The sequence below is a fragment of the Monodon monoceros genome, unplaced genomic scaffold, assembly GCF_005190385.1.
Source record: "Monodon monoceros isolate NGI ecotype Baffin Bay Population unplaced genomic scaffold, NGI_Narwhal_1 Super_Scaffold_4, whole genome shotgun sequence".
Lineage (NCBI taxonomy): Eukaryota > Metazoa > Chordata > Mammalia > Artiodactyla > Monodontidae > Monodon > Monodon monoceros.
The window spans coordinates 19,053,336-19,076,806 of record NW_021703781.1 but is presented as its reverse complement, the minus strand read 5'-3'; the positions used below and the strand labels follow the sequence as shown (position 1 = coordinate 19,076,806).

Sequence of the window (23,471 nt, the reverse complement as noted above, 5' to 3'; positions counted from 1 at the left end):
TTATTTTTAAAAGTAAAAAAGTGCTATATTAATATGGAAAGATGTTCATGAAATGTTGAGTGAAAAAATCAATTTACAAAAAAAATTTATTTTTATTTAAAGAAAATATATGCATGGAAAGATTTTTGGAGAATATATACCAAAATATTAATAGGGTTTAGTTTGGTGGAGTATAAGTGTTTTTTATTTTATTCTTTTTATTACATTTTAATTAGTTGTTAAAAGTTATAAAAATAAATGTATACAATAAATCTATAAAAATTATCAGAAAAATAATTTTAAAGCACCAACTTACTTTTCTGTAAAATTCTAAAATCTGGAGAATCTTCTATCAAGGTTCCTTCTCTATACCACTCAACTTTAGGAGATGGAGCTCCTTTTACTCTGCATTCAAAGACAACTAGCTGACCCTCAGAGGCTGATAAATTTTGTAACATCTGTAATGAGAAGAGTATTGTTAGAACCAAAAAGTATATATTTTTGGAATCTACTCCCAGTGCTGAATTTTCGAAAAAGATACCATTGCCTCCATATTTGGATTTTCTCCATATCTTGTACATTTCCAGCAGCTTCAATTCTGTGGATGTACATTGAATCTATTTTTTTAAATTAATTAATTTATTTATTTTTGGCTGCATTGGGTCTTCCTTGCTGTGCACAGGCTTTCTCTAGTTGCGGTGAGTGGGGGCTATTCTTCACTGCGGTGCACGGGCTTCTCACTGCGGTGACTTCGTTGCAGAGCACGGGCTCCAGTAGTTGTGGCATGTGGGCTCAGTAGTTGTGGCCTGTGGGCTCCAGAGCACGGGCTCAGTAGTTGTGGTGCATGGGCCCAGTTGTTCCGCGGCATGTGGGAACTTCCCGGACCAGGGCTCGAACCTGTGTCCCCTGCATTGGTAGGCGGATTCCCAACCACTGGGCCACCAGGGAAGTCCCTGAATCTGTTTTTAAAGACAGAATCATCTGAGTGCATAGGAAGCTTTTTGCTCACTAGCTTCTTCCTTTTCCTCTCTGTTGCAGTGCCAGAAAAATTTATTGAATACTAGATGAAACATTTTGAGGGTTTGCAAAAATACTAATATTTGGTAAAGTAATTCTGCTTCCTTTAAGAAAATGCCCAAGTAGAGTTTGGTTTTCAGAAATAATAACAATTTAAAAAATCTGCAGTGAATATCTACTAGGTGTATTCAGTATGGAAGTAATGTATATTTTTCCACACAAGACTGTTCCACAAGGTGGACTATCTCTGTGGCCTAAGTAAGTGACTGTTTTCTTGGCTTTGCCTTGCCTACTTTCTGTAGTCCTGGAAATTGATGTTTGTTTTGCTATTTTCTTTTCCTTATGTGTTCTTCACAGGATAGCCTCGATGTCTGTTGAGGGAGGTAAACAGTGACAATCTCTATGAAATCATAGTCACATGTGGAGTCTTAGGTCATGGTAAAATATGTCATAATTTTGTGAAGGCATTGTTAAATGCTCTTTCACACTTCCCCCCCAAAAAAGTTCACAAAAATCACTTTCCATCGTAAAATATTGGTATATTCTATAATAGATGCTATGGGAGACTGGAACTCACATTTTCCTTTCACAACTTGTCTTTCACTCATCATGATTTGTGAGCTTAAAGTCACACATACGTTTGTGTAGTTGGTACTTCATTTGATTATGAAATGCTCCTTTGGCATATATGTGGGCACATTTTTATTTTAATATAGGCCTAAAGATGATAAACATGGAAAGGCTGTGATTAACTTTCTCTACAAGCTCTATCAGCAACAAATGCTGCAAGGCTTTCCCATTATTACAATTTTGGGTCTGTATTTAGGACATATTGGCTCTTGCTTTGGAGAAGGGGAAGGCCAGTAGTTTTTTTGCTTTTGTCATTTACTCTTACAAATATCTTGTGATTGTTTATAGCTCTTAACAATATATGATATTTTGTGCTTAGACCTATCATATTTATGGTGTTTATTTTAGGAATACTGGGGTGGGTTTAACCACATGGCTTTAGCTGTAGTAGGAGACTTTTTACCTCAGAAGGATGTGTTAGTTGATATTGTGACGGCCAGGGGGCGCTATAGTTCGGAGTTAGTGTTTTGTTCTTTTTTTGCATTCCCAAATTTGTTTGCTGAAGGAATTCAGTCTGTGATTTTCACAGAGTGGTTGCTGAAGTAATAAGGAACTATTTGATTAAAAACCTGGTTATTCCTTGTCTACCCCAAAACAATAGCTTCTAGTGATAAGAATGGAATGTTCTCAGTAAGCAGGGAGCATCAATGAGTCTTGGGTGCTCCTGGCAAGCTGGTGAATATGCCCTCCACCCTGACATCTGAGCAAATTCTGTGCTAAGATGGTAGTTTTGGGGGCCCACTGAAAACTTTAATGACAGTCAGACATCTCCCTGGGATTCATACATAATGGAGTTACGTTCCTTCTTGAGGCAAACAAATAAGAAAACCAAAGCAAAAAAAGTGGTGGTGGCAGAAGGGATTGAATGAATAAAATATGGCACATTTAAAAAATGGATGTAGGGCTTCCCTGGTGGCGCAGTGGTTGAGAGTCTGCCCGCCGATGCAGGGGACACGGGTTCGTGCCCCGGTCCGGGAAGATCCCACATGCCGCGGAGCGGCTGGGCCCTTGAGCCATGGCCGCTGAGCCTGCGCGTCTGGAGCCTGTGCTCTGCAACGGGAGAGGCCACGACAGTGAGAGGCCCCAGTACCGTAAAAATAAATAAATAAATAAATAAATAATAGATGTAAGCAGAATGAGGTCAATCTACATTCTGACATGGCTTGAGGTTCAGATATATGAACCAATTCTCAATCTGCAGAGGTTACACCAAGGTCCTGCTTGCAAAAGGACCTTCTTGAGAGAATATGTTACAGTTGAGACCAACATTAGTTGGTTGTAATTATTCACTTGAAATTGAAGGCCAAAACCTGTGTTCTATTGGAGAGTCTAGCCAGATACCTGAGATACTATAGTTCTAGAATATGCCAGCTAAGGGACTGTGATATGAGATGGAAGCTCATTCCAGTGTGACACGTCGTCAATACTCAGTAAAGGAGTTGCCAGGGGTCATCTTACAAGGCACTTAGAAAAGGTTGTTGAAGGTCAAAATTTGAAGGACAATGATAGTTGTTATTGCTGAAAACTGTGCTTTTCTACAAAAGTCTCATAAGAAGAAATCGGCTCACATTGCTGCACATCCGGTCCAAACCAGTTACACCATTTGAACATAGTTTAGATGGGGCCGTGTTCAACACAGCAGTAGGTCTTAGGCTGTTACTAACGGCACATTGTGTAAGACTTGATCATATTTATCTTGACTTCACTGAAGACGAATAAGACATGAAACATTCCCCAACTAGCAAAGATTAAGTTGGTCTTAGCTAGGAATTATGGATCTGAACTGAAGTCCCTATAATGAAAAGTCTGCAACCTCCTGCAGTAAACAGTATCCAAAGTGCAAATCTGTCTTGTGTGTCATCACCATACTGACCATCCAGGAAGACATTCTTTGTAGGATGACTTGACAACACAGAGACCTGAGAAGCATGTCTTCCACGGCCATTTGACATTGGATTTTTTCTCCACTCCTAACAACACTCTGAAGCCACAAAGTGATAAAAGCAATAATTCCTTCTTAGCTGAAATGGAAGCAGTTCACCACAGAATAAATATAACTATGTTCCCGCTTTGTGCCAAGCTCTGTGCCAGGTGCTGTAAATGTGAGTTGAAAGGACACAGTTCCTGCTTAGTAGACCTATACCCACAGATATAACGCAGGGACATCCTTGAGAAAAGGCATCTGCCTTATTGGTTAAAAGATATCAGCTATAAGGTTCATATTGTCACTTTATTCTTTTTTTAAATCCAGTTGCTATTTTTGCACCTTGGGAGATGCTGGAAGTGAATGTTATAGTGCTTTTAGACTGGAGTTGGATCACAGCAGTTTTTACTGATAAAGAACCGTTTGATTGAAGACCTTTTTGCCCCTATATTGTCACAGGTGCCCAGTGCAACAGTTGAGTCAGCGAAGTCTCTGGAATTGTCAGGTTGTGGACGGGGGCCCATGTAATCTTCAGGAATCTAGAGCCAACCACTGTACCTGTCATTTCAGGGTTTCCTGCCTCAGCTATTATATAATGAAGTGCCATTCCTCAAATTCTCACTTCCCCTGCCCCCTTGCACTCTTCAAATTACTGCTGAAGCAGCTGGAGCCAGGGCTGCAGCCTTGAAAGCCTGCCAGAGCAGCTGCTGTTGGAGTGGGAACAGTGATAGGAGTAAGATTCTAATTTGATCATCTACCTCCCTTCACACTCAAGGAGTGTGAGCACTGTTTTCCCCCCATAAACAGAGTGAAAGTTTTTGATACTGTATAGAGGATGGAGGATAGTCTATCTACATAAAATATTTTAAAAATATAGGTATCCTCTATAGGTAGAGCAGTGAATTAGCATATGGGACCCCAGACTTCTTTCAAACTCTACCACTGTTTTGCTGGGCAACCCTCATTTTCATTTTAACCTTCTTTAAAAAGAAGATAATACCAGTACTTCCCTATCACCAAAGGAGGTACAAGGAGTTAAATAAAACTCTGCTCTCTAATCGTTGCTTTCAAAAGAATGGCTTCTTGCCATTATTGGCAGAGAAATAATTGTTGGGCAGTATAGAAAGTGAGTCATAGGGATTGGAATGCCAGAAGTCCCTAAAGAAGTAAACAGAGCAAGGAATAACCTGAACAAACATATGCCAGTGATCAGTTATCAGGGCCTGTGCCACATGATTACCACCATCAGTGGCTCTGACTCAGAAATTTTCTAATGTCACTGGCAGTGACGATGACCTCAATCCTACCCTCACTCATGGAAACTAATGCAAGCACAGCATTGCTGATAAGTCCCTCTGGAATCTGAGCCACAGCCTATGCTAGTGCCCTACGTCTGAACAACCCTGATCCCATTTATGGAGGCAAAAGCACACTTCCCGAGGGCTGAGAAAACCTCACCAGAGTTTGAGTCCCTGTACTAGGGACTGTTTTCCCACCATGGATCTAATGTTTTTGCAGATTTATCTAATTAACAACATATACTAATGACTAATTACCTTCCCCATTTTTATTTATCAAAGGCATATATGTATCTGCAAATCAGAGCGTCTAATTAGAGGGAGGTAATCAGTCACCACACAAAAGCAGCTAAACTTGAGGCCAACCAGTCCATGAAAATTAAATGTAAAGAATAGGCTTTAAAGTCCTATTAGGCTTTTCAGAATGATAAAAATGGCTTTGGACCTATTATAACCATTATGGACTCCTATGTAGACATTAGAGATAGCCTTCAAGGCGCTTGGGAGAGACAGAAAACTAAACATCTTTATTATTGTGCTAAATGTTGTACCAGAGGCATGTACCAGGTGATGTAGATGCAGGAAAGACAGAGCACCCAAAAATAATTGAAAGTGTGGAGGGAGATAAGGACACCTCTTTGCTGTCTAGCTGGGCAGATGGTGTTGAGGAGACGAGTGGAGGAGATGTCAGTTTGGGACTGGGTATAAATTATTCTGTGATTTAGTTGCCTTTGAAGAGTCAGCATTGCCTGACAAAGGGTGTGACAAATAGGCACGACAAATTAAAGTGTCCTGATTTCTCGGCCTTTAAAGCTCTGTTTTAAGGCTAGGTGACTTAGCAGTGAACTAGGAGACACTTAGGGGTAGCTCTGTTAGCTACATTACACACACGCGCGCGCGCCCATGCGCGCACACACACACACAGGTCTACTTATAACTCTTCATCCAAGTCTGGTATTCACCAAATCACAACATGTTGCTTTCCTACCTGAAGTCTTTGAGAATAGCAAAACTTAAATTCCGAAAGCGGTTACAAGAGACAAACCTGAAAAATTGAGAGGCATCTTGTTTCACATAAGAATGTTTGCCAACCTGATACAGTTATGGATAAACATGTCTCACTCTTAGACTCTGCTTGATTTTGGAAAACCATCTTGGATGAGCTGATATGGTGGAACGTCACTAAAATGGATGTTTCTGTGGAAGTTGTGAATTTAGCAATACTTTTAGGATCAGTACTCATTGGAAAAGACATTTTTTTTTTTTTCCACTTTGCTCTATAGCATGATTTCTCAGCCCCAGGACTAATTGACAGTTTGGGCTGGATAATTCTTTGTTGCAGGAGGCTGTCATCCCGTGTATTACAAGATGTTTAACAGTATCTCTGGATGCCAGCCCCCTGTTGTGAAAATCAAAAAAATGTCTCCAGACATTGCCAGATGTCCTTCGAGGGACAAAATTAACCCTGATTGAGAACCATTTCTCTAAATCATACTTCTGAGTGGATAAAATTTCTTTGGGCTTAAGTTTGGTATTCATTACAAACAATAAACTGTAAGTCCAGGCATAGACTCCATCCATGTGGTTTTCATAATACCAAAACAAATCCAATATGACTCAGTTTTGCACCTTTGAGTTTATTGTCCTGGGCAACATATAAACTAAGTCTATGTTATATAAGGGAAAGAACAGTAGACAGAATTGGGACAACTTGTTTCTAGTCCTGATCCGGCCACTTGCTAGTTCTGTGACATTGGATACATTGTTTAATCTCTCTGGCCCTCCCTTGGTTTTTTCATTTGTAAATGAAAGTGCCTGAGTAAAATTTCCAGTTCTAAATACAAAGATTATGAGACTCAGAATTTGATGCCACCACAGTAGTTGATACCATGGATTAGAAAAAGAAAGCTCTTTGTTCTAGAGTGAGGCTTTGTATTAAGCTTCTTAAGAGCATGTAACTCCATCTCCTTGAATACCAAAGACATCCAGAGAAACCCTTGGATAGTAAGTGCCTAGAAGTGTATCACCTGACCCCTAGGTGTGGCTACTGTGTTTAAAAGCAATAGGATGGCCATAGAGATCAGTGTGATGAGTGGGGATGACCTTTCCCTTTTTATACAAACTAATAGTAGAAATCCGCAACTTGGAGCGACATGGTAACAGCTACCACAAAAACCCAAATCCTATCCTGTACTTATAAGAGACCAACATCCTGAGATAAAATCAGTGAATTTTGAATCCTACAACTTTGTTTGGGTATTGTGGTGTGTTTAAAGCCATGACAGAAAGAAGTTATAGTTTGATTACCTTTGTAAACACAGGAGCTGCAATGATAGGTTTTCCATCCAATCCTTGCAGGTAGTTGGGAGGGCTCTGACACTGTTAGAAGGGAACCAACAATAGATTCATTGTCACTGGGATTATCAGATAGGTAGGTAGACAGATGATAGATAGCTATAACGCAGCTAAAGAATTTGGTGTATGAAATTAATCTAAAACCAAAGACTGACGTCTTCTAAGTCTATGAATTGCAGACATGAAATTTCATGCTGAACTGATTGTATTTCTTTCTAGGTCATGGTGGCCGTAAATACGTGCTGGCCATCCCCACCCCCTCACATATAGAGCTATGTAATGAACCCTAACCCCCTGAAGAGGTTCCATAGACCCCTGAGGCTCCACAGATCCGTTTTGAAACTACTGAATTAGAACTAAAATGTGACCCCTCTGCATTACTAAATGGGTCAGATAAGTACTTTAAGATTTTTTTTAAAGGTTGTAGATCTTTATATCAATATTTATATTTAAATATATCAATAACACATTACAAGTATGTTTCTATTAGTATGATTTCATATTTTTAAAGCATATGCATACTATACATTTATAGATATGCATAGAAAATGCCTGGAACTGTCTGCTAGAAATTAATAACAGGAGGTACCTCTGAAGAGTGGGGGCAGAGGAGTCGAACCTTGACTAAAGTTTTTACTTAATATACTTTCTGTATTTTAAAAATGTTTTTACAATAAGCATCACTCTTATCATCATCATCACCATTGTTAACTTGAAGGATGAGAGACTTTGAGGTTTTCTAAAAATTAATTTCATGGTTGCTCTATCTTAGAAAGTAGAATTTTTTTTTTTAATAGCTCCATGAAACTGACTTTCATGATACAGAGTGTCTTGGGCCAGTGTGAGAGCTGGCAGCCCATTGTATATGTAGTCAATGCCCTTCATAAAGCTGGAATATCAGAGACTAATTTGTAGAGTTTCTTTTGCTATGAACTTTGCCTATGAAGTTAGAGAATATGTTCCCAAAGCCGGGGGAACTACTGATATCATACATCAGAAGCACAAAGTGATTATCATGACTATAGAAGTGTGTTGCCCAAGGTCATTATGAAGTTGCAACAGAGGAGAACATGATCATGCCATACAAGATGGTCATGGTCACAGTGCCTGCCTGTCACAATCCATGGCGCTTGTGTTTCACTTAGACCCTTGTACCTGCTGAATGGTTGACACACTGGGCTGGGCCACCACAGGCTGAGCTTGGGGTACTGCTGAAGGAATGGCTGCAGAAGTAGTGGGAGGGGATGACACCTCACTTGGCTTCTGGATTCTGAGAAGCGATTAAAATATACATTATAAAACAGACCTATCATTGTTGTGAAAATCCTTTCAGAAATGCTTACAGAAATCTTCATTCAACAATATTACACAAACATTTACTGAGGGCTTTGCTACACCCTTTGTTAGGCAGTGTAAACAGGAAGATCATAAGACACCAGTTCTGTCCTTGAGTTAGCTGCTGTCGGCAGAGCTGGGGACTCCAGCATACTCTCAACTCACTGAGATTCAAGACAAGTGCTGTGACAGAGCATGTGCAGAAAATTGTTTGAGATCTGTTTTGGTTTTGCCCTCAGTGTTTTCCCTCCCCCTCCTATTTCAAGTAGGAGGCCAGGCTTTGTAAATCTTTGCTTCTGGGATTCTGGCATGGCAAAAAGCAGAAATAGCCTGAGGCAATGAGCTCTTCAGGTTTTACACAAATTAAATTAAAGAGATCGTTTGAAGGGCAAGGGAACCAGAAAGTATTCTTGAGAAGGCTGCAGAGGGTAGATTATTTCAGTTTTGTTGTGGAGAAGAGAGAGGTCCAGGGATCTTGCCAGAGAACCTAACAAGAGGGAGAACCTGAGTCCAGAGGGGATGACAATCCCTCGATTAAAGGCTCCCAATCTTGCTAAAGATATCAGTACCCAAACACATCAGGAAGAAACAAAGCACTAGACTTGAAGGGACCTTGAGATCTGGGACATGGGCCTCTCACCCATAACCTGTGGGGATAGATGACCAATGACAGGATGGGCTTTCCTTTTGTCTAGGTGTTACCTCTCTCTGCCTCAGCTTTCTCATCTCTAAAATGAGGAAATAATAATTCTTACCTCATAGGGTTTTTGTGAGGGTTAAATAAGGTAATTCATGTAAGATGCTTAGAGCAGTGTTTAATATCAAACTGTATATCTACATCTCCGTATCTGCTATATCCCAGGAATCTTTGCACAAATTTGGAGCGGGAAAGGGACACCCAATAATGACTGATTGAATTTTTTCCCAGAGCCAGGTAGGATGGAATCTCAGAAGCAGAATCATTTGATGATGTAGAGGCTATCAGTGTTCCGGAAGCATCTGTCTTCTTCTTCTACAATGTTAGAATCCCTGATTTCTTTACATAGCTACTCCAAATAAAGATTGCATTTCCCAACCCTCATTGAAGCTAGCTGTGGCCACATGCCTACTTTCTGGTCATGGGATATGAAGGATAGTGATATATGTAATTTAAGAGAGATGACCTTAAAAGGGGAGTAGGGTATGTCCTTTATTCCTTTCAATCTAAGAAGATGAGGCCACATCTTAGAATGAGGTGAAGCAGAAAGCTGGAAGCAGACCAGAACCCAGTGGAATTTGGAGCTGTTTTACCAGCCAAATTCATATTTTTATGTAAAGGAGAAAAATATTTGTCTTATTTAAGTTACTGTTATTTGGGGTCACTATTACACACAACTGGAGCTAAATCCTAACTACTACAAGTAGATTTAAAGAAAATGAACAAATGAGATATTTCTTGCTTATTTAAGTTCGTATATCAAACTCATACCCATTAGGCTCTAATTCATACCCATGTTATGAGAGCCTTGAGGAAGGAGCGATGTATGTGCAATGGCAGAGGAGCTTATTATAGAACTTGACTGGGCTTTGAAGGATAAATAAGAGTTTGCCAGGCAGAGAAGATATGTCATTCCTAGCAAAGTGAACAGCTTGAACGAAGGGGTGAAAATGAACCACACATTGTTTGAGTGAGATGGCAGCCATGTAGAGAGCCTGAGGTGGGGGATTGGGGGAGGAGGAGCAGGAAAGCCTGGTTGATACTCTATTGAATAAAGCTTTGTATGCCCACGTTGAGATTTTTTAAAATGTCGTTTGTTTTGCGTTTGATTTTTATTTTCCCATAGGTAATAATTTTTTTAAGTCGGGAAAATGATAAGATCATAATTATCTTTGAACTGGCTGTATGTAGTTTGGAGACTGTAAAAGAGAAAAAGGTTGGAGTATCTGTAAGGAGGGGACTGGCATAAAGAGACAGGAAAGAAGAGGAACTGAACTGAAGCCATGAGAATGATAAGGAAGAGAGTTAAAGGGAGAAATCATTTACTCTGGTTATGAATTTTCATGTGTGCACAAAAGCTAAAAGCAAATTATCATTCCAAAGTAGGCATACCCCCCACATTTTGAAGAATAAGTCATGATTTCTGCCCTTAAGAGCTTGCCTTCTGTAGGAGAGGAAAGAATATGCAAATTCAGTTATCGGCTCCTTAACCTGTCTTCCATACATTGCCCATGTTTCAGGTAGTCTCAAGGGATGGCTGTTGTGTCTGTTTCTAGTTCCCATGCCTTCTGTCCACAGTCTCCTCTTCCCGAAATACCCTTTCCTCCCTTGTTCGGGGGTGTCCACCTACTGCTCTTTTAAGACCCAGCTCAAGGTCACCAACTCTGTGAAGCCTTTCCTGATCTCTCTTTCCCTCCCCAACCAATAAAGAGCCCTTTGTGCCAAGTCCTTAAACCCTGCACATGGTTATATCATAGTCTATTACACTTTATTACTCTTACTGTCTATATGTGTGGTATACATCTTTTGCTATATTTGCTATACATATATTTCCCTCTCCTAGACTGTGAGCCTCTTGAAGGCAGGAAGCATCTGATTTTTCTTAGTACCCAGTGCATCTAGTGAAGTTCTTGGTGTAGAGGACGTGCTTAGCCAATGGTTGTGGAAAGTAATGTAACTTTGTTCACTACCCAATACAATCGTTTAGCAAAAAGGCTGTGTCTTGCCCAAATCACTCATACATATAATTTTTGTTCACCAGACTGTGTGTTATTTTGAATACTATTACTTAGTTAGAAAACATGAATTTTTTTTAACCACTGAGTTATTTGTTTTTTACTTTTTACATATAAGTATGATGATATTTCATATGTGATACTTCATTTTTAAAATATTGGGAATATTAAAATTAATCTTTTAAGCAGCAACAAGCAAAAGTAATAGCATTTTCTCCAAATCCACCCAATCTTATTTTTTTTTTGAGGTCAAACCCTGGAGACCCCCTCTTCAAGTTCTACTTAACAATTAGCAGCTTTCTCAGGACCCGAGGATGCTAAATAAGATAGAAAATTGGAATTACCGATTCATTTCGTCCTTGTTAGGGTCCCCTTCTGAGTCAGAAGAAGAAACCCCTGGAAAAATAAAAATAAGACATGTAATTAAAAAAATTTTTTTAATGTATTTATTTATTTTTTTATTTGGTTGTGCTGGGTTTTAGTTGTGGCTCGCGGGCTCCTTAGTTGTGGCATGTGAACTCTTGCGGCATGAATGTGGGATCTAGTTCCCTGACCAGGGATCGAACCCAGGCCCCCTGCATTGGGAGTGCAGAGTCCTAACCACTGTGCCACCAGGGAAGACCCCTAAAAAAATTTTTCTTAAACTGGTTCCTAGGCATTTGAAGACCTATAGAATTTTAGACCTAGAAATAATCTCAGTGATTCCCTAAACTAACACCTAGTTTATAGATGAGGAGCTAGACCCTTAGTAGTTGAAGTACTTGCTCAGGTCACATGGCTAGTTAGTGACAGAGTTCAAATTAACTGGCCCAAATTCCACGTGTTCTTGTATATAAAACACCTGCTGATGCCTTTAGACTAACAGAGCAGTCTTTGCAGACCTTCTGTGGTGTCCATAAATCCTCTTGCTCTTGGCCTACATAGATTAAATAAAAGAAGGGATTACATTAGATTCCAAACGTTGTAGGTGTAGGTGATGCTCTTCCATCCAGTCCTAATATTAACAAGTCACATTTCATCTTGGGAGTGGGGGTGTTTGAAGCTCTGTTACTACAAATTTTTAAAAATCAGCAATCCAATCTCAGCACTGTTAGCAGAGCTTTGATCCTGGCTTTGCTTCTCAAGATAGTGAATTCCAGGAAGATATCACACAGCTAAATCTGGAGGTATTTATTGTACTCCAAATATTTGAGGATGAAAACATGTAACACACTTCTATTCATATATTATTCATTGTTATTATCATTATTCATTCATCTATTCAATAAAAGTTTATTAAATAACCACTATGTACTTGGTACTACATAAGGTGTTGGAGATATAAAGAAGAATGAGACAGTTCCCGCCTTTATACCATAATAATACAATATTTAAGTGCTAAAAGCAAGGCATACATAAGGTATTAGAGATGATAAAAGTACTAAAGAATGGCTCCCAGGGCTTCTCTGGTGGTGCAGTGGTTAAGAATCCACCTGCCAATGCAGGGGACACAGGTTCGAGCCCTAGTCTGGGATGATCCCACATGCCGCAGAGCAACTAAGCCCGTGCGCCGCAACTACTGAGCCTGTGCTCTAGAGCCCACATGCCACAACTACTGAAGCCCGTGTGCCTAGAGCCCGTGCTCCGCAACAAGAGAAGCCACCGCAATGAGAAGCCCGCGCACCGCAACAAAGAGTAGCCCCCGCTCGCCGCAACTAGAGAAAGCCCGCTCGCAGCAACGAAAACCTAACTCAGCCAAAAATAAATAAATAAATAAAATAAATTAAAAAAAAAAAAAAAAAAGAATGGCTCCCAGAAAAAACTCAGAGGATGAGATAAATAGGGACAAAAACTGAGGTCAATATACAAGGTAAATAAATTGATTTGTTCCCTAAAATTAGTCATCTAATTTTGGTCCTGATATAAATGCCTTTCCAAGGCTCCCAAATGGTCTCCCTGCTTCTGCTCCTTTTGGTATATTTTCAACCAGGAGCCAGAGTGGCCCTGTTAAAAACTAAGTCAGATCATGTCACATCTCTGACTAGAATCCTCCAGAGCTTCCCATCTCCTTCAGAGTAAAAGCCAGGTCCTTGCAGTGACCCGTGAGGACCTACATGATCTGCTCACCTGCTTCCTCCCACCTTCACCCCATCTTGAACTTCTGACCTCAACTGCTCATCTCCGTACCCTAAGACAGACACACTCCCTCTTCTGGGCCACTGCACTTACTGATTTCTCTGCCTAGAATGTTTTTCCCTTGAATATCTATCTTTGTGGCTCACTCCCTCAGTTCCTTCAGGTCTTCATTTATATGTCACCTGGTGAGTGAGGTCTTGTACATCCGCCTGTACACACACACACACATGCATGCAAACACACACGCCGCATATATACATACACATACTTCCTATCCCTTTTCCTTGCTTTCTATTTCTTTCATATGCTTATATATGCTGTAAGATAACAGAAAACATATATTTTGGTCTCTGCCCCTGGTTCCCGGCACAGAGCTTCAGCCTTATAATTCCCTAAGTGATGAGCACTTAGGAGCATCTCTTGTTCTAATACTTGTCTTTGACCAGGTCCCTGACACAGGGCTCCTAAAACTCTAATAAATTCCTATGTGATGAGAGCACTGGAAGCATCCTTTGTTCTAATGAGGTGACTCGGGATGGCTCCTGGGTGCGGGCTGGTCACCCGAAAACCAAGCCATAATTTTGACGCTTGGAATTTTCAGCCCCACACCTCATACTCCAGAGAGGGTAGAAGGGCAGGAAATGGAGTTAATAGTTGATCATGCCTGTGTGAGGACACCTCCATAAAATTCTAATAGTATGGGGTTTGGAGAGCTTCTAGGTTGGTGAACGTAAGCACACTGGGAGGGTGACGCACCCCAACTCCACGGGGACAGAGCTCCTGTGCTCAGGACCCTCCCACCTCGCCCTATGTATCTCTTCATCTGGCTGTTCATCTATATCCTTTATCACACCCTGTAGTAAACCGGTAAAAATAATTGTTTCCCTGAGTTCTGTGAGCGACCCTAGCAAATTAATTGAACCTGAAGAGGGGTTTGTGAGAACCTCCAATTTGTAGCCAAGTCAGACAGAAGTTGTGGGTAACCTGTCCACCTACTGCGTGGGATTGGCATCTGAAGGGGGTGGGGGTGAGCAGTCTTGTGGGACTGAGCCCTTAACTTGTTGGATCTGACACCATCTCCAGGTAGATGGGTCAGAATTGAGTTAAACTGTAGGAAACCAAATTGGTGCCGTGAAGAATTGCTTGTTGCTGGTGTGGGAACCACCTCCCCCATGAGACACACACACATTGAAATTGATGATCAGAATCATTTCATGTACCTAACATATTATATATTTTATTTATCTCATTTATTTTCTGTCTCTTCTATTACAATGTAAATGCCATCTATCCACGAACCTAGGGATTTTTGTCTGTTTGGCTCACTGCTGTTATCCCCACTGAAGAGTGTGTGGTAGAGCAGGCCCTCAATAAATACTTATTTATTATAACTATATATCTTACTAGTAAGTGCCATGCTCCAAGAGTATTTTGCTTTACCTTCTATGTAAATCTCAGCAGAAGTTGAATCTGTCCCATAGATGTTAGAAGCAAAGCAGGAATAGCGTCCTGTGTCCTCTTCAAAGGCTTCAGCAATGGTCAGTGAGTGCAGTTTTCCTGCCTGGATGATGTGAACGTCTGGGGAATTTTCAAGCTCCTTGCCTTCACAGTACCACCTGCAAGGAAGAACATTGGCATGACTGAAATGTGAGAATTAATAACATAAATGGCTCCAGATATTCCCTGAGAAGAAAACTGTGGCAAACTTAGAGTCAGAACATTAAACAATCCATTATTATGGTGTAATTTGGTTGTAACAATGAGAAGGAATGGCAGGATTCACAGTGACACTTTTTTCAGGAAATTAGCAAGTGGCTCCTATTAAGAATGATACAACTGAAAGAAGAAATTGAAGTGATGCAGCCACAAGCCAATGAATGCCAAGGAACACCACCACCAGAAGCTAGAAAAGACAAGGAAGGAGTCTTCTCAGAGTTTCAGAGGGAGCACAGCCCTGCTGATACTTTGATTCTGGACTCCTAGCCTCCAGAAGTGTGAGACAGTAAACTTCTGTTGTATAAGCCATCAAATTTGTGGTACTTTGTTATAGTAGCCCTAGGAAACTAAAACAGGGGGCAGGAAATAAGATATAGTCATGTTGTTTGCATATGCGTAAGGAAAACTGGAAAGAATGGAATGAAAATCAAAGTGGCTTCCTATTGGGGTGAGGGGAAACAAGATGGATGAAGACAGATGGGGTGAGGTGTCTCAGTGTACCCCTTTTTAGAATTGTTTTCATTTTTAAAGTAATAATTATTAATCAACATCATATTAAAAAGAAATTAGGTGGAGACGTTACCATTATTCAATGTCAAAAATTAAGGAGTCCTGGCAATCGTTAATCTTTATTGTAATTTGAGATCTAACCACTCAGTGCTTGAACCCCTCCCTCCCACCATTTATAAAGCAAGATTCTAAAGCACATTTAAGAAAACTCACCTATTCAATGGCTTCCCAAGAGTTAAGCTTTTCTCTGCTGTTCCATAAGTATGTCATATTCACCCCTACATTCGAGCCTCTGCTCATGTGTTTCTCTCTAGCTGAGATTCTCTTCCTCACCTTTCAGCTACTGCAAATATAACTCATCCATCAGTTTGGCTCAGGTATCACCTCCTACGCAAAGCACCTTTTACCATCAATTCTCAATGATTGTTTACCTTTTTCTTTTTAAACTATACTGTGTCATGCAAGGCTTGATTATATACTGTCTTTTTTTTAAATAGCTCTTTATTGGAGTATAATTGCTTCACAATACCATGTTAGTTTCTGTTGCACAACAAAGCGAATGAGCCATATGCATACACATGTCCCCATATCCCCTCCCTCTAGGTCATCGCAAAGCACTGAGCCCATCTCCCTTATACTGTCTTTTATAATCCTCTATTTGGGGAATTTGTCTTGTCTCACCAATTTCACTAAATTGTAAGTTCTTTGAAGGTAGGGACGGTGGCTTACAAGCTCATGCAGCATCCACACTGCCTAGTCCAGTTTTCTGTACACTTTCTCCTTTGGCCATTACCTCATCCCTTAGTTTCAATTATCACCTCTACTTGGGATAACATTCATCCCAGCTCTGACTGCTGGCTCCCTTCTCCCATCATTCTCCCTTTACTGTGTTGCAACCACATTGGTCTTCTTTCTATTCTGTGAACACATTAAGCTACTCTCCATGTTAGGATTTTTGTACTTCCTGAAATCCTTGTCCCCCAGTCTTTATAAAAATAGGCCCTTCTCATCAGTCAGGCCTCAGTTCAAATGTCACCTCCTCGGAGAGGCCGTCCCTGAACCTCTTCCTAATGTAGCTTCTTTATCCTCAGACACTCTCACATTATCCTCTTGTGTTATCTTCATAGCACTTATTATTATCTGAAATTATCTTATATGCTTGCTGACTTTGTTATTATTTGCTCCCCCTACTGTATTATAAACTCCACGAGAGGACCTTGTCAGTCTTACCAATATAATCCCACACTTACAGCAGCATCCTGGCACATGGTAGGTATGCAGAAAAATTGTGTTGGATTTGTTGAAAGACCAAATGATGGAAAGAATTGATAGTTAATATTTCGTAAGTATTTTATTTGCTTCATCAAATTCTCTGCCATTGTTTGATCTGTTGTGGCAGCAGCAGTACATGCAGCTGCTGAAATGGGTTTCTAAATCTTCCAAAGCATGAATCTCAGCAGGACCCCATGGAGCTTGTATGAACAAACCGTCAGAGCAAGGTAGTTGTAGATACAAATAGTGAATGTCCAGAAAAACATGTGTTTATCTTTACTCTCTGCTGGAAATGACCCTAAAATGAGAATAAAGGAGGTTTTTAAAGGGATAAAAGCACAAGGTCCAAAAGAATGGGAAGGGAGATAACAGCAGACCTGAGACCTCAAACACTTTTGGAAGGTGGAAAGCAGAATGAGAAGCGAGGAGAGTTGAAAAATCTGAAAACTAAGTGCCTACTTGGGGATGTCAGTGAAAGCAAGCAATTTGTGCAGCAAGTTTCAGGATTTAGAGATACAAGTTTGGGGGTGTGGAAACACACTGACAATGGAGGAGGGAGATACAGAGCTTAAAATAGGGTCACTGATTGCAGGTTTAGAAAATGAACATTTAGATTCCCCCAGCAGGTTGCATCCTCTCTTCTGAGCAGTTAGGAGATGCCTCAGGCTGAAGGCTGAGTTGTTGGCTGTGTGAGTAGCTGCTCCATATTGGAGCAAGAGGAAGAAGGGTAAAAAATAGATGGGCCTGGCGGCTTAACTGTGTGGAACAGAGTATTTAGGAAATGTTTTACAAATAGATTGGAAAACTGAGATGAATTGTCTTAGGACCACAGAGCTAAGCATATAAAAAACGAGACAGTCATCAACTCCAGGTGAAAATTAAAAGTTATACAAGCAAGGAAGCAGTCATTTTTCCCTATTGGGCTTGGCAGAAAATAATACTTACATAGTAACAAGAAGTTAAACATTCAATTTTTTAAAACAAGAGTGTGCTATGATTATACTGAGGCAATGAAGGAAGGAACAATGGAGGTTCTGGTTTAGTGAAGGGGTGCTAAACCACCATCTTCTGGAACAGGAAGTAAAGAGCAAATAGCATCAGCATAGCAAGCAGTAGTGCTTTATAAGCGTATTACAGTGGTTCTCTTCACTTTCACTTTCTGTGAAGACAAAACTGATTTCCTACAATACTAAGATAGTATTTGCCTTTCACTGTGTTAACATTTACACTGATGGTGCAAAAGCCACAGTGGGTAAAATTACTGGTGCTTCAGCAGCATAAAACTGAGTAGGGGTCATTGGGTTCTTCACCACCACACTTGCAGGTAAAAAAAAAAAAAAAAAAGCCAGGTTCACTTAAAAATGTCCTCAATGAAGCAGTAAAAATTATTACATTTATTGCATCTCAACCTCGAGTCCACATCTTTTTAACGTTCTGGGTGGCGAAATGGGAAGTCGCATAAAGCATTTCTCCTGAATACAGAAGAGCACTTGTGTGGCTTTTTAAGTTGAACTAGGCATTTAATGCATGAGGCAGTATCTTAACTTGAAAGAACAGCTGACAAATTATGGTTATTCAGATTTGGGTATTTGGCAGACGTTTTCTCAAAAATGAAGGAAGTAAGCCTGTTGTTTCGAGTAAAAATAACTGATCCCATTTGTTGCCAATGAAAAAATTTGAGCTTTCAAGGAAAAATTAGAGTTTTGGAAAACTTGTATCTCCCATAGTGAGTTTAGGGCTTCCTAATACTTAAAGAGATTTTTAATGAAATCCATGATATTAACATATATGATTTTCTAAATATTATATAATAAAATGTGTCAACATTTGGAAGATCTACATTACTCATTTTCCAAATGACCAATACGTGATGTTATCCATTCAAAGTTCAAGACAGACAGAGGGTACAAAAGTTCATTGGTATGGTTTCAGATTTCACATTGCAACTAACCTTTAAGAAACTACTGCAGTTGAATTTTCATGTAGTATCAAATCAGAATAGCCACATTATCTGAAAGGGCTATTAAAGTATTCCTCCTGCTTCCAGCTACATATCTGTACAATGCCAGATTTTTAAAGTTAATTGCAACCCAGACAACATATCGCAGCAAACCAAGTGCAGAAGTAGATAGGACAATCTAGCTGTCTTCTATTACGCCAGACATTAACGAGGTTTGCAGAAAACGTGAAACAATGTCACTCTTCTCACTCAAATATTTTTTTGGGAAAATACAGTTACTTTTCATAAAATTATTTGTATGAGCATGTTTATCACTGTTATTTTAAAATAAGTAAGCAACTATTTAAAAAGTTCCTCAGTTTTAATTTCTAATATGATAATTATAGGTATAATTCACATAGACAGAACCTCTTTTGCATCTCAATAATTTTTTAGACTGTAAAGGGGTCCTAAGAACAAAAAGTTTGAGAACCACTGGCATATAATTTAGAAATCTAGAGGTGAATAAATAGGAAACTGTAAAAATAGTTGAAAATGGTCTCTTTTTTAATATTATTTGACTTGTTAAGCAATGTACCTGTATTAATTTGATAAGACAAATATAAATATTTCAAAACAAACACCTTCCCTTATATAAACACTATAAGGTTATCTCATTTCTTTGGATAACATTTCTCTTCTTTACCAAAATGAGAGTGGAAACATCTCTGAACAATTGGACAGCTGGAGGCGATAAGTGGAGTGATTCAAATGCCCAAACTCTCTGTCAGAAACATTTTTGTCCTTACTCAGATGGCCAGGATGGCTTCAGCCAGCCCCAAAGGACAGCTAGTAACCACTGTCACTCTTACTTTAACACCATGACCCACTGAGAAATAATGCACCAGTCAGGCTGCCTTCTGAAAAGAAATTAAAATTTACCCAGCTACTCTGAAGACTTTTGAGGGGAAGAAGGAAACATGCTCTCCTCAGACGTCTATCCATGTTAGGGAATGCTTTCATAGAAGTACCCTGCCCAGATGCATGTTTTTAGAACTCCAGATCACCATGACACTTACAGAATGGCACTGGATGCCGGACATGATTCATGGTTCAGCAGAAATGAGTCAGTGATCTGGGGAAATGGGACAAGTCCAAGTGATAAAGAAGGCTCCATCTTTAATGCACTAAGGACAGCTTGCCAGACTTGCTGATTTGGCTAGCTACCAAGCCTGGGAATGAAGACACTGAAGAGACACATTTTTCAGATTTAACTGGACTTTTAAGCTACATATCACCATTCTGCTCTTAGGTTACTATTTTGTCTAAAATATGGTGTGGCTAAATATTATGACTCATTGTTTTAGCACATTAACAACTCCTAAACATTATTTGAATGTGTTATTGTGGCTCACCAGTAATAATGCTCATTAAAAGAATGATTACTGAGAGCCTTCGGTTAACCCTGACCCAGCCTTTCCAACGTCCCTGCCCCACCTCCTACTACTCCCTCTCCTAATACCCTGTTTGTTTACTTCACAGAACCTACATATCACTTATAATTATATGTTTACTTATAGGTTTATTTGTTTAAGATCTCTCTCCCTTACTGGACAATAAACACCACAGGGCAGAGATTATCATTTTTGTTTGGTTTACCACTTGTTTATCTGGTTCCTAGCACAGCGTATGGCACGACATAGCCGTTCCAAAAAATGTTTGTTGTATGAATGTTAAGTGAATGAATTCAAATTAAGATTATTACAGCGTCTAGTCTGTTTCATTTTCATTTTTCAAGAAGGCTTGGGGACTAGATGCCTGGTCTCTTAAGTAAAGAATGTAAGCCCTGAAATAGCCAAAAGGTAGTTTATTTACTTACTGACATCTTCAGCTCTCTCCATGCATCAGAATGACTCTTCATATAGAGAGTGCAACTGGAGTATATAATAGTAGACATTTTCTAACAGGACTCAAAGCTATGTTGGATTTCGTAACACAGTTCAGTGTTTTGTATGTCCTGTTTGACCACTACTGAGTTAACGAGCTTAAGTTTTCATGTCCAATGGCTATATTTCACTTATAGGAGTGTGGGGTTACAGGTGGGATGGTTATGTCTATGCTTTAACTTTTATTAACATATATTGAGTTCTTCCAGGTGGAAAATTCTTGGTACACTAGACTCAAACTATAAAAACCAAAACCATAAAGGAAACTTCAGTTAATTTGATACTAAAGTTAAAAATATCTAATTATCAAAAGACACCATAGAGAAAGATCAAATGGGGAGAGAATATTTTCATAACACACAATGTCAAATGATTAGTTTCCTAATCATATTTTTAAAATTCTTACAAATCAATGAGAAAAGAACAAACTGATAGAAAAACTAGTGAAAGATGTAAACAGACCCCTCATAGAAAATGAACCCTAAATGATCAATAAACATATTTTAAAAAATCTCAACCTCATTAGTTGAGATTTGTGAAAATGAAAATCACAAGAAGCCTTTATACCTATCAGATTTGCAAAAATTAAAACGTCTGATAATATCCATATTACAATGTAGAACAACCAGAACACTTATGTAATGTTGGTCGGAATGTAAATTGAAACAATTCCTTTGGAAAATAATCTGGTGTTATTATAAAGTTGAAGTTGTACATACTCTGCCAGCAATTCCATGCCTAGACATACTCGTGCACCAGGAGACTATGCTAGAACATTTATAATACCATTGTTCCTATTAGGAAAATAACTGAAAACAACCCAAATGTACATCAGTGATACAATTCTCTCACCTTACAGTAAAATACTATGTAGCAACGAAAGTGAATGAATGAGAGTTACACGCAGCATCACAGGTATACTTTTTAGAGAAAAAAATGCAAGTAGCAGAAGAATACGTACATTATGATTCCACTTACATAAGCATTTTACAACAGTAAAATTAAAAAAAATTTTTTTAAACTCTTTATTATGGAAACTTACAAATGTACACAAAGTAGAGAAGCTCTATTATGAACCCCCACGCACGCATCACTGAGCTTCAACAAACGGCAGATGTTTCTTTTATACCTTCCTCTTTTCCCCACTTTGACTTATTTTAATGTAAATATAGGACTTTGTGTCGTTTCACCTGTAAATACTTCTGTACCAATATTGTTTAAGGACATAAGGATACGTTGTAAAATTATGAAGAAAAACTGTTAAGAAAAATTTAAAGAGAAAACAAGATTTGGGCTAGTGGTTACCTCTGAGCAGGGAGGAAGGGACAGGATCAGGAAGACAGTAGATTTAAAAATGATAGTAAGGCGGGCACACAGGTATCTGTGCTATTATTCTTATAATATATCCATATTGTAGATATTCTTCAGTATCTGTTCAAAATGCACTTGTAAAACAATTCAGAAAATTCCGTCTGGTGATCCTTTTCCACTTTGGGAGTATAGATAAGAAGGTTGAGAGATTGAATAGAGAAGGTTAGTAGGCAAGTGACAGGGACTTCTACAGAATCCCTTGGAGATCTTGACTTGTAGCCTCTGGAGCTGGTGGTGGTACAGAGGCTTTACCCAGCTCTTGCCTCAAAAACTTTTTTTTTTTTTTTTTTTTTTGCGGTACGTGGGCCTCTCACTGTTGTGGCCTCTCCCGCTGCGGAGCACAGGCTCTGGACGCGCAGGCTCAGCGGCCATGGCTCACGGGCCCAGCCGCTCTGCGGCATGTGGGATCTTCCCGGACCGGGGCACGAACGCGTGTCCCCTGCATTGGCAGGCGGACTCTCAACCACTGCGCCACCAGGGAAGCCCGCCTCAAAAACTTTTAAGGTGAAAGGATATTTAGCATTGTCCAAGAGGGAAGAGCAAGAAGAGAGGGCTGCGTTGGAAACCGCCAACATTTCCAAAGTTTGTGAGGGCAAAGATGTAGGTTTTCCCATGGGCCAAGTGGACACCACAGACATTAGCTTGGTTTTCTATCTCAAAACAGATCTACCTCAAAGAACCACCTGCTAGGGTGAGTGACACCAACAGAAAGAGGCTGTGAGGGGTGTACTGTTGGAGTAGGAACTGAGGAGCAGGTGCTAGAACATGAAGTAGAGATTACAACCTTCAGGTCAAGGAGCAGAGCAAGGGGCCAGCCCCCCGGGCGATGAGGTCTCTGTAGAGATTGCAGAAGTCCTCAGCACAGAAACAAACGGCACTTTGTTAAAGCACCGATGTCTGGGCCTGCGCTTTAGAGATCCTAATTCAGTAGGTCCAAGGCTCCAGGTGATGCTGACCTGCTGGTCCAGGGACCCACTTTGAGTAGCTTGTTCTGGGAGGCTCTTGAAATCCAGCCTCTGTCCTCCCTCTCTGAACTTATCCCAAACCATTTCCTCCTCACTCTTTATGTTCTGGTGACATCAGTTCCTTAAAGTTAACCATTGTCTCACTGCCTCAAATTTGTTATTCCCTCACCCTGCAACACTCTTCCCTAAATTCCGCTTTGCTGGCCTAACTCCTAGTCATCTTTTATGTCTCAGCTTAAATACCACTTTTTAGGAAAACCTTCCCCAACCCATTCACAAGGTTTGGTCCCTTTGCTTTATGCACCCTCCTTTATAACATTTATCACAATTGTAATTACATAATCACTGGAATTTTTGTCTGTGTTCTTTTCTAGATTCTAAGATCCA

General features: G+C 39.8%; 2 protein-coding genes across 5 annotated transcripts in view; one reads left to right on the top strand and one right to left on the bottom strand.

Moving 5' to 3' along the window:
* MYPN (myopalladin) overlaps positions 1-23,471 on the bottom strand; it is an 80,024-nt gene that overhangs the window by 37,643 nt on the left and 18,910 nt on the right. For 3 of the 4 annotated variants that reach the window (XM_029245060.1, XM_029245058.1, XM_029245059.1), the window contains 5 exons: positions 14,806-14,981; positions 11,595-11,646; positions 8,359-8,473; positions 7,156-7,227; positions 296-437 (listed from right to left, as the gene is read on the bottom strand). In XM_029245060.1, coding sequence (XP_029100893.1) covers positions 296-437; positions 7,156-7,227; positions 8,359-8,473; positions 11,595-11,646; positions 14,806-14,981 — 557 coding nt within the window. Of the gene's footprint in view, positions 1-295; positions 438-7,155; positions 7,228-8,358; positions 8,474-11,594; positions 11,647-14,805; positions 14,982-19,508; positions 19,529-23,471 lie in introns of those variants that run through there. The other variant, XM_029245061.1, reaches the window with a different exon arrangement.
* The window catches only part of PBLD (phenazine biosynthesis like protein domain containing), a 148,043-nt gene that overhangs the window by 109,728 nt on the left and 14,844 nt on the right, over positions 1-23,471 (top strand). The window lies entirely within an intron of this gene.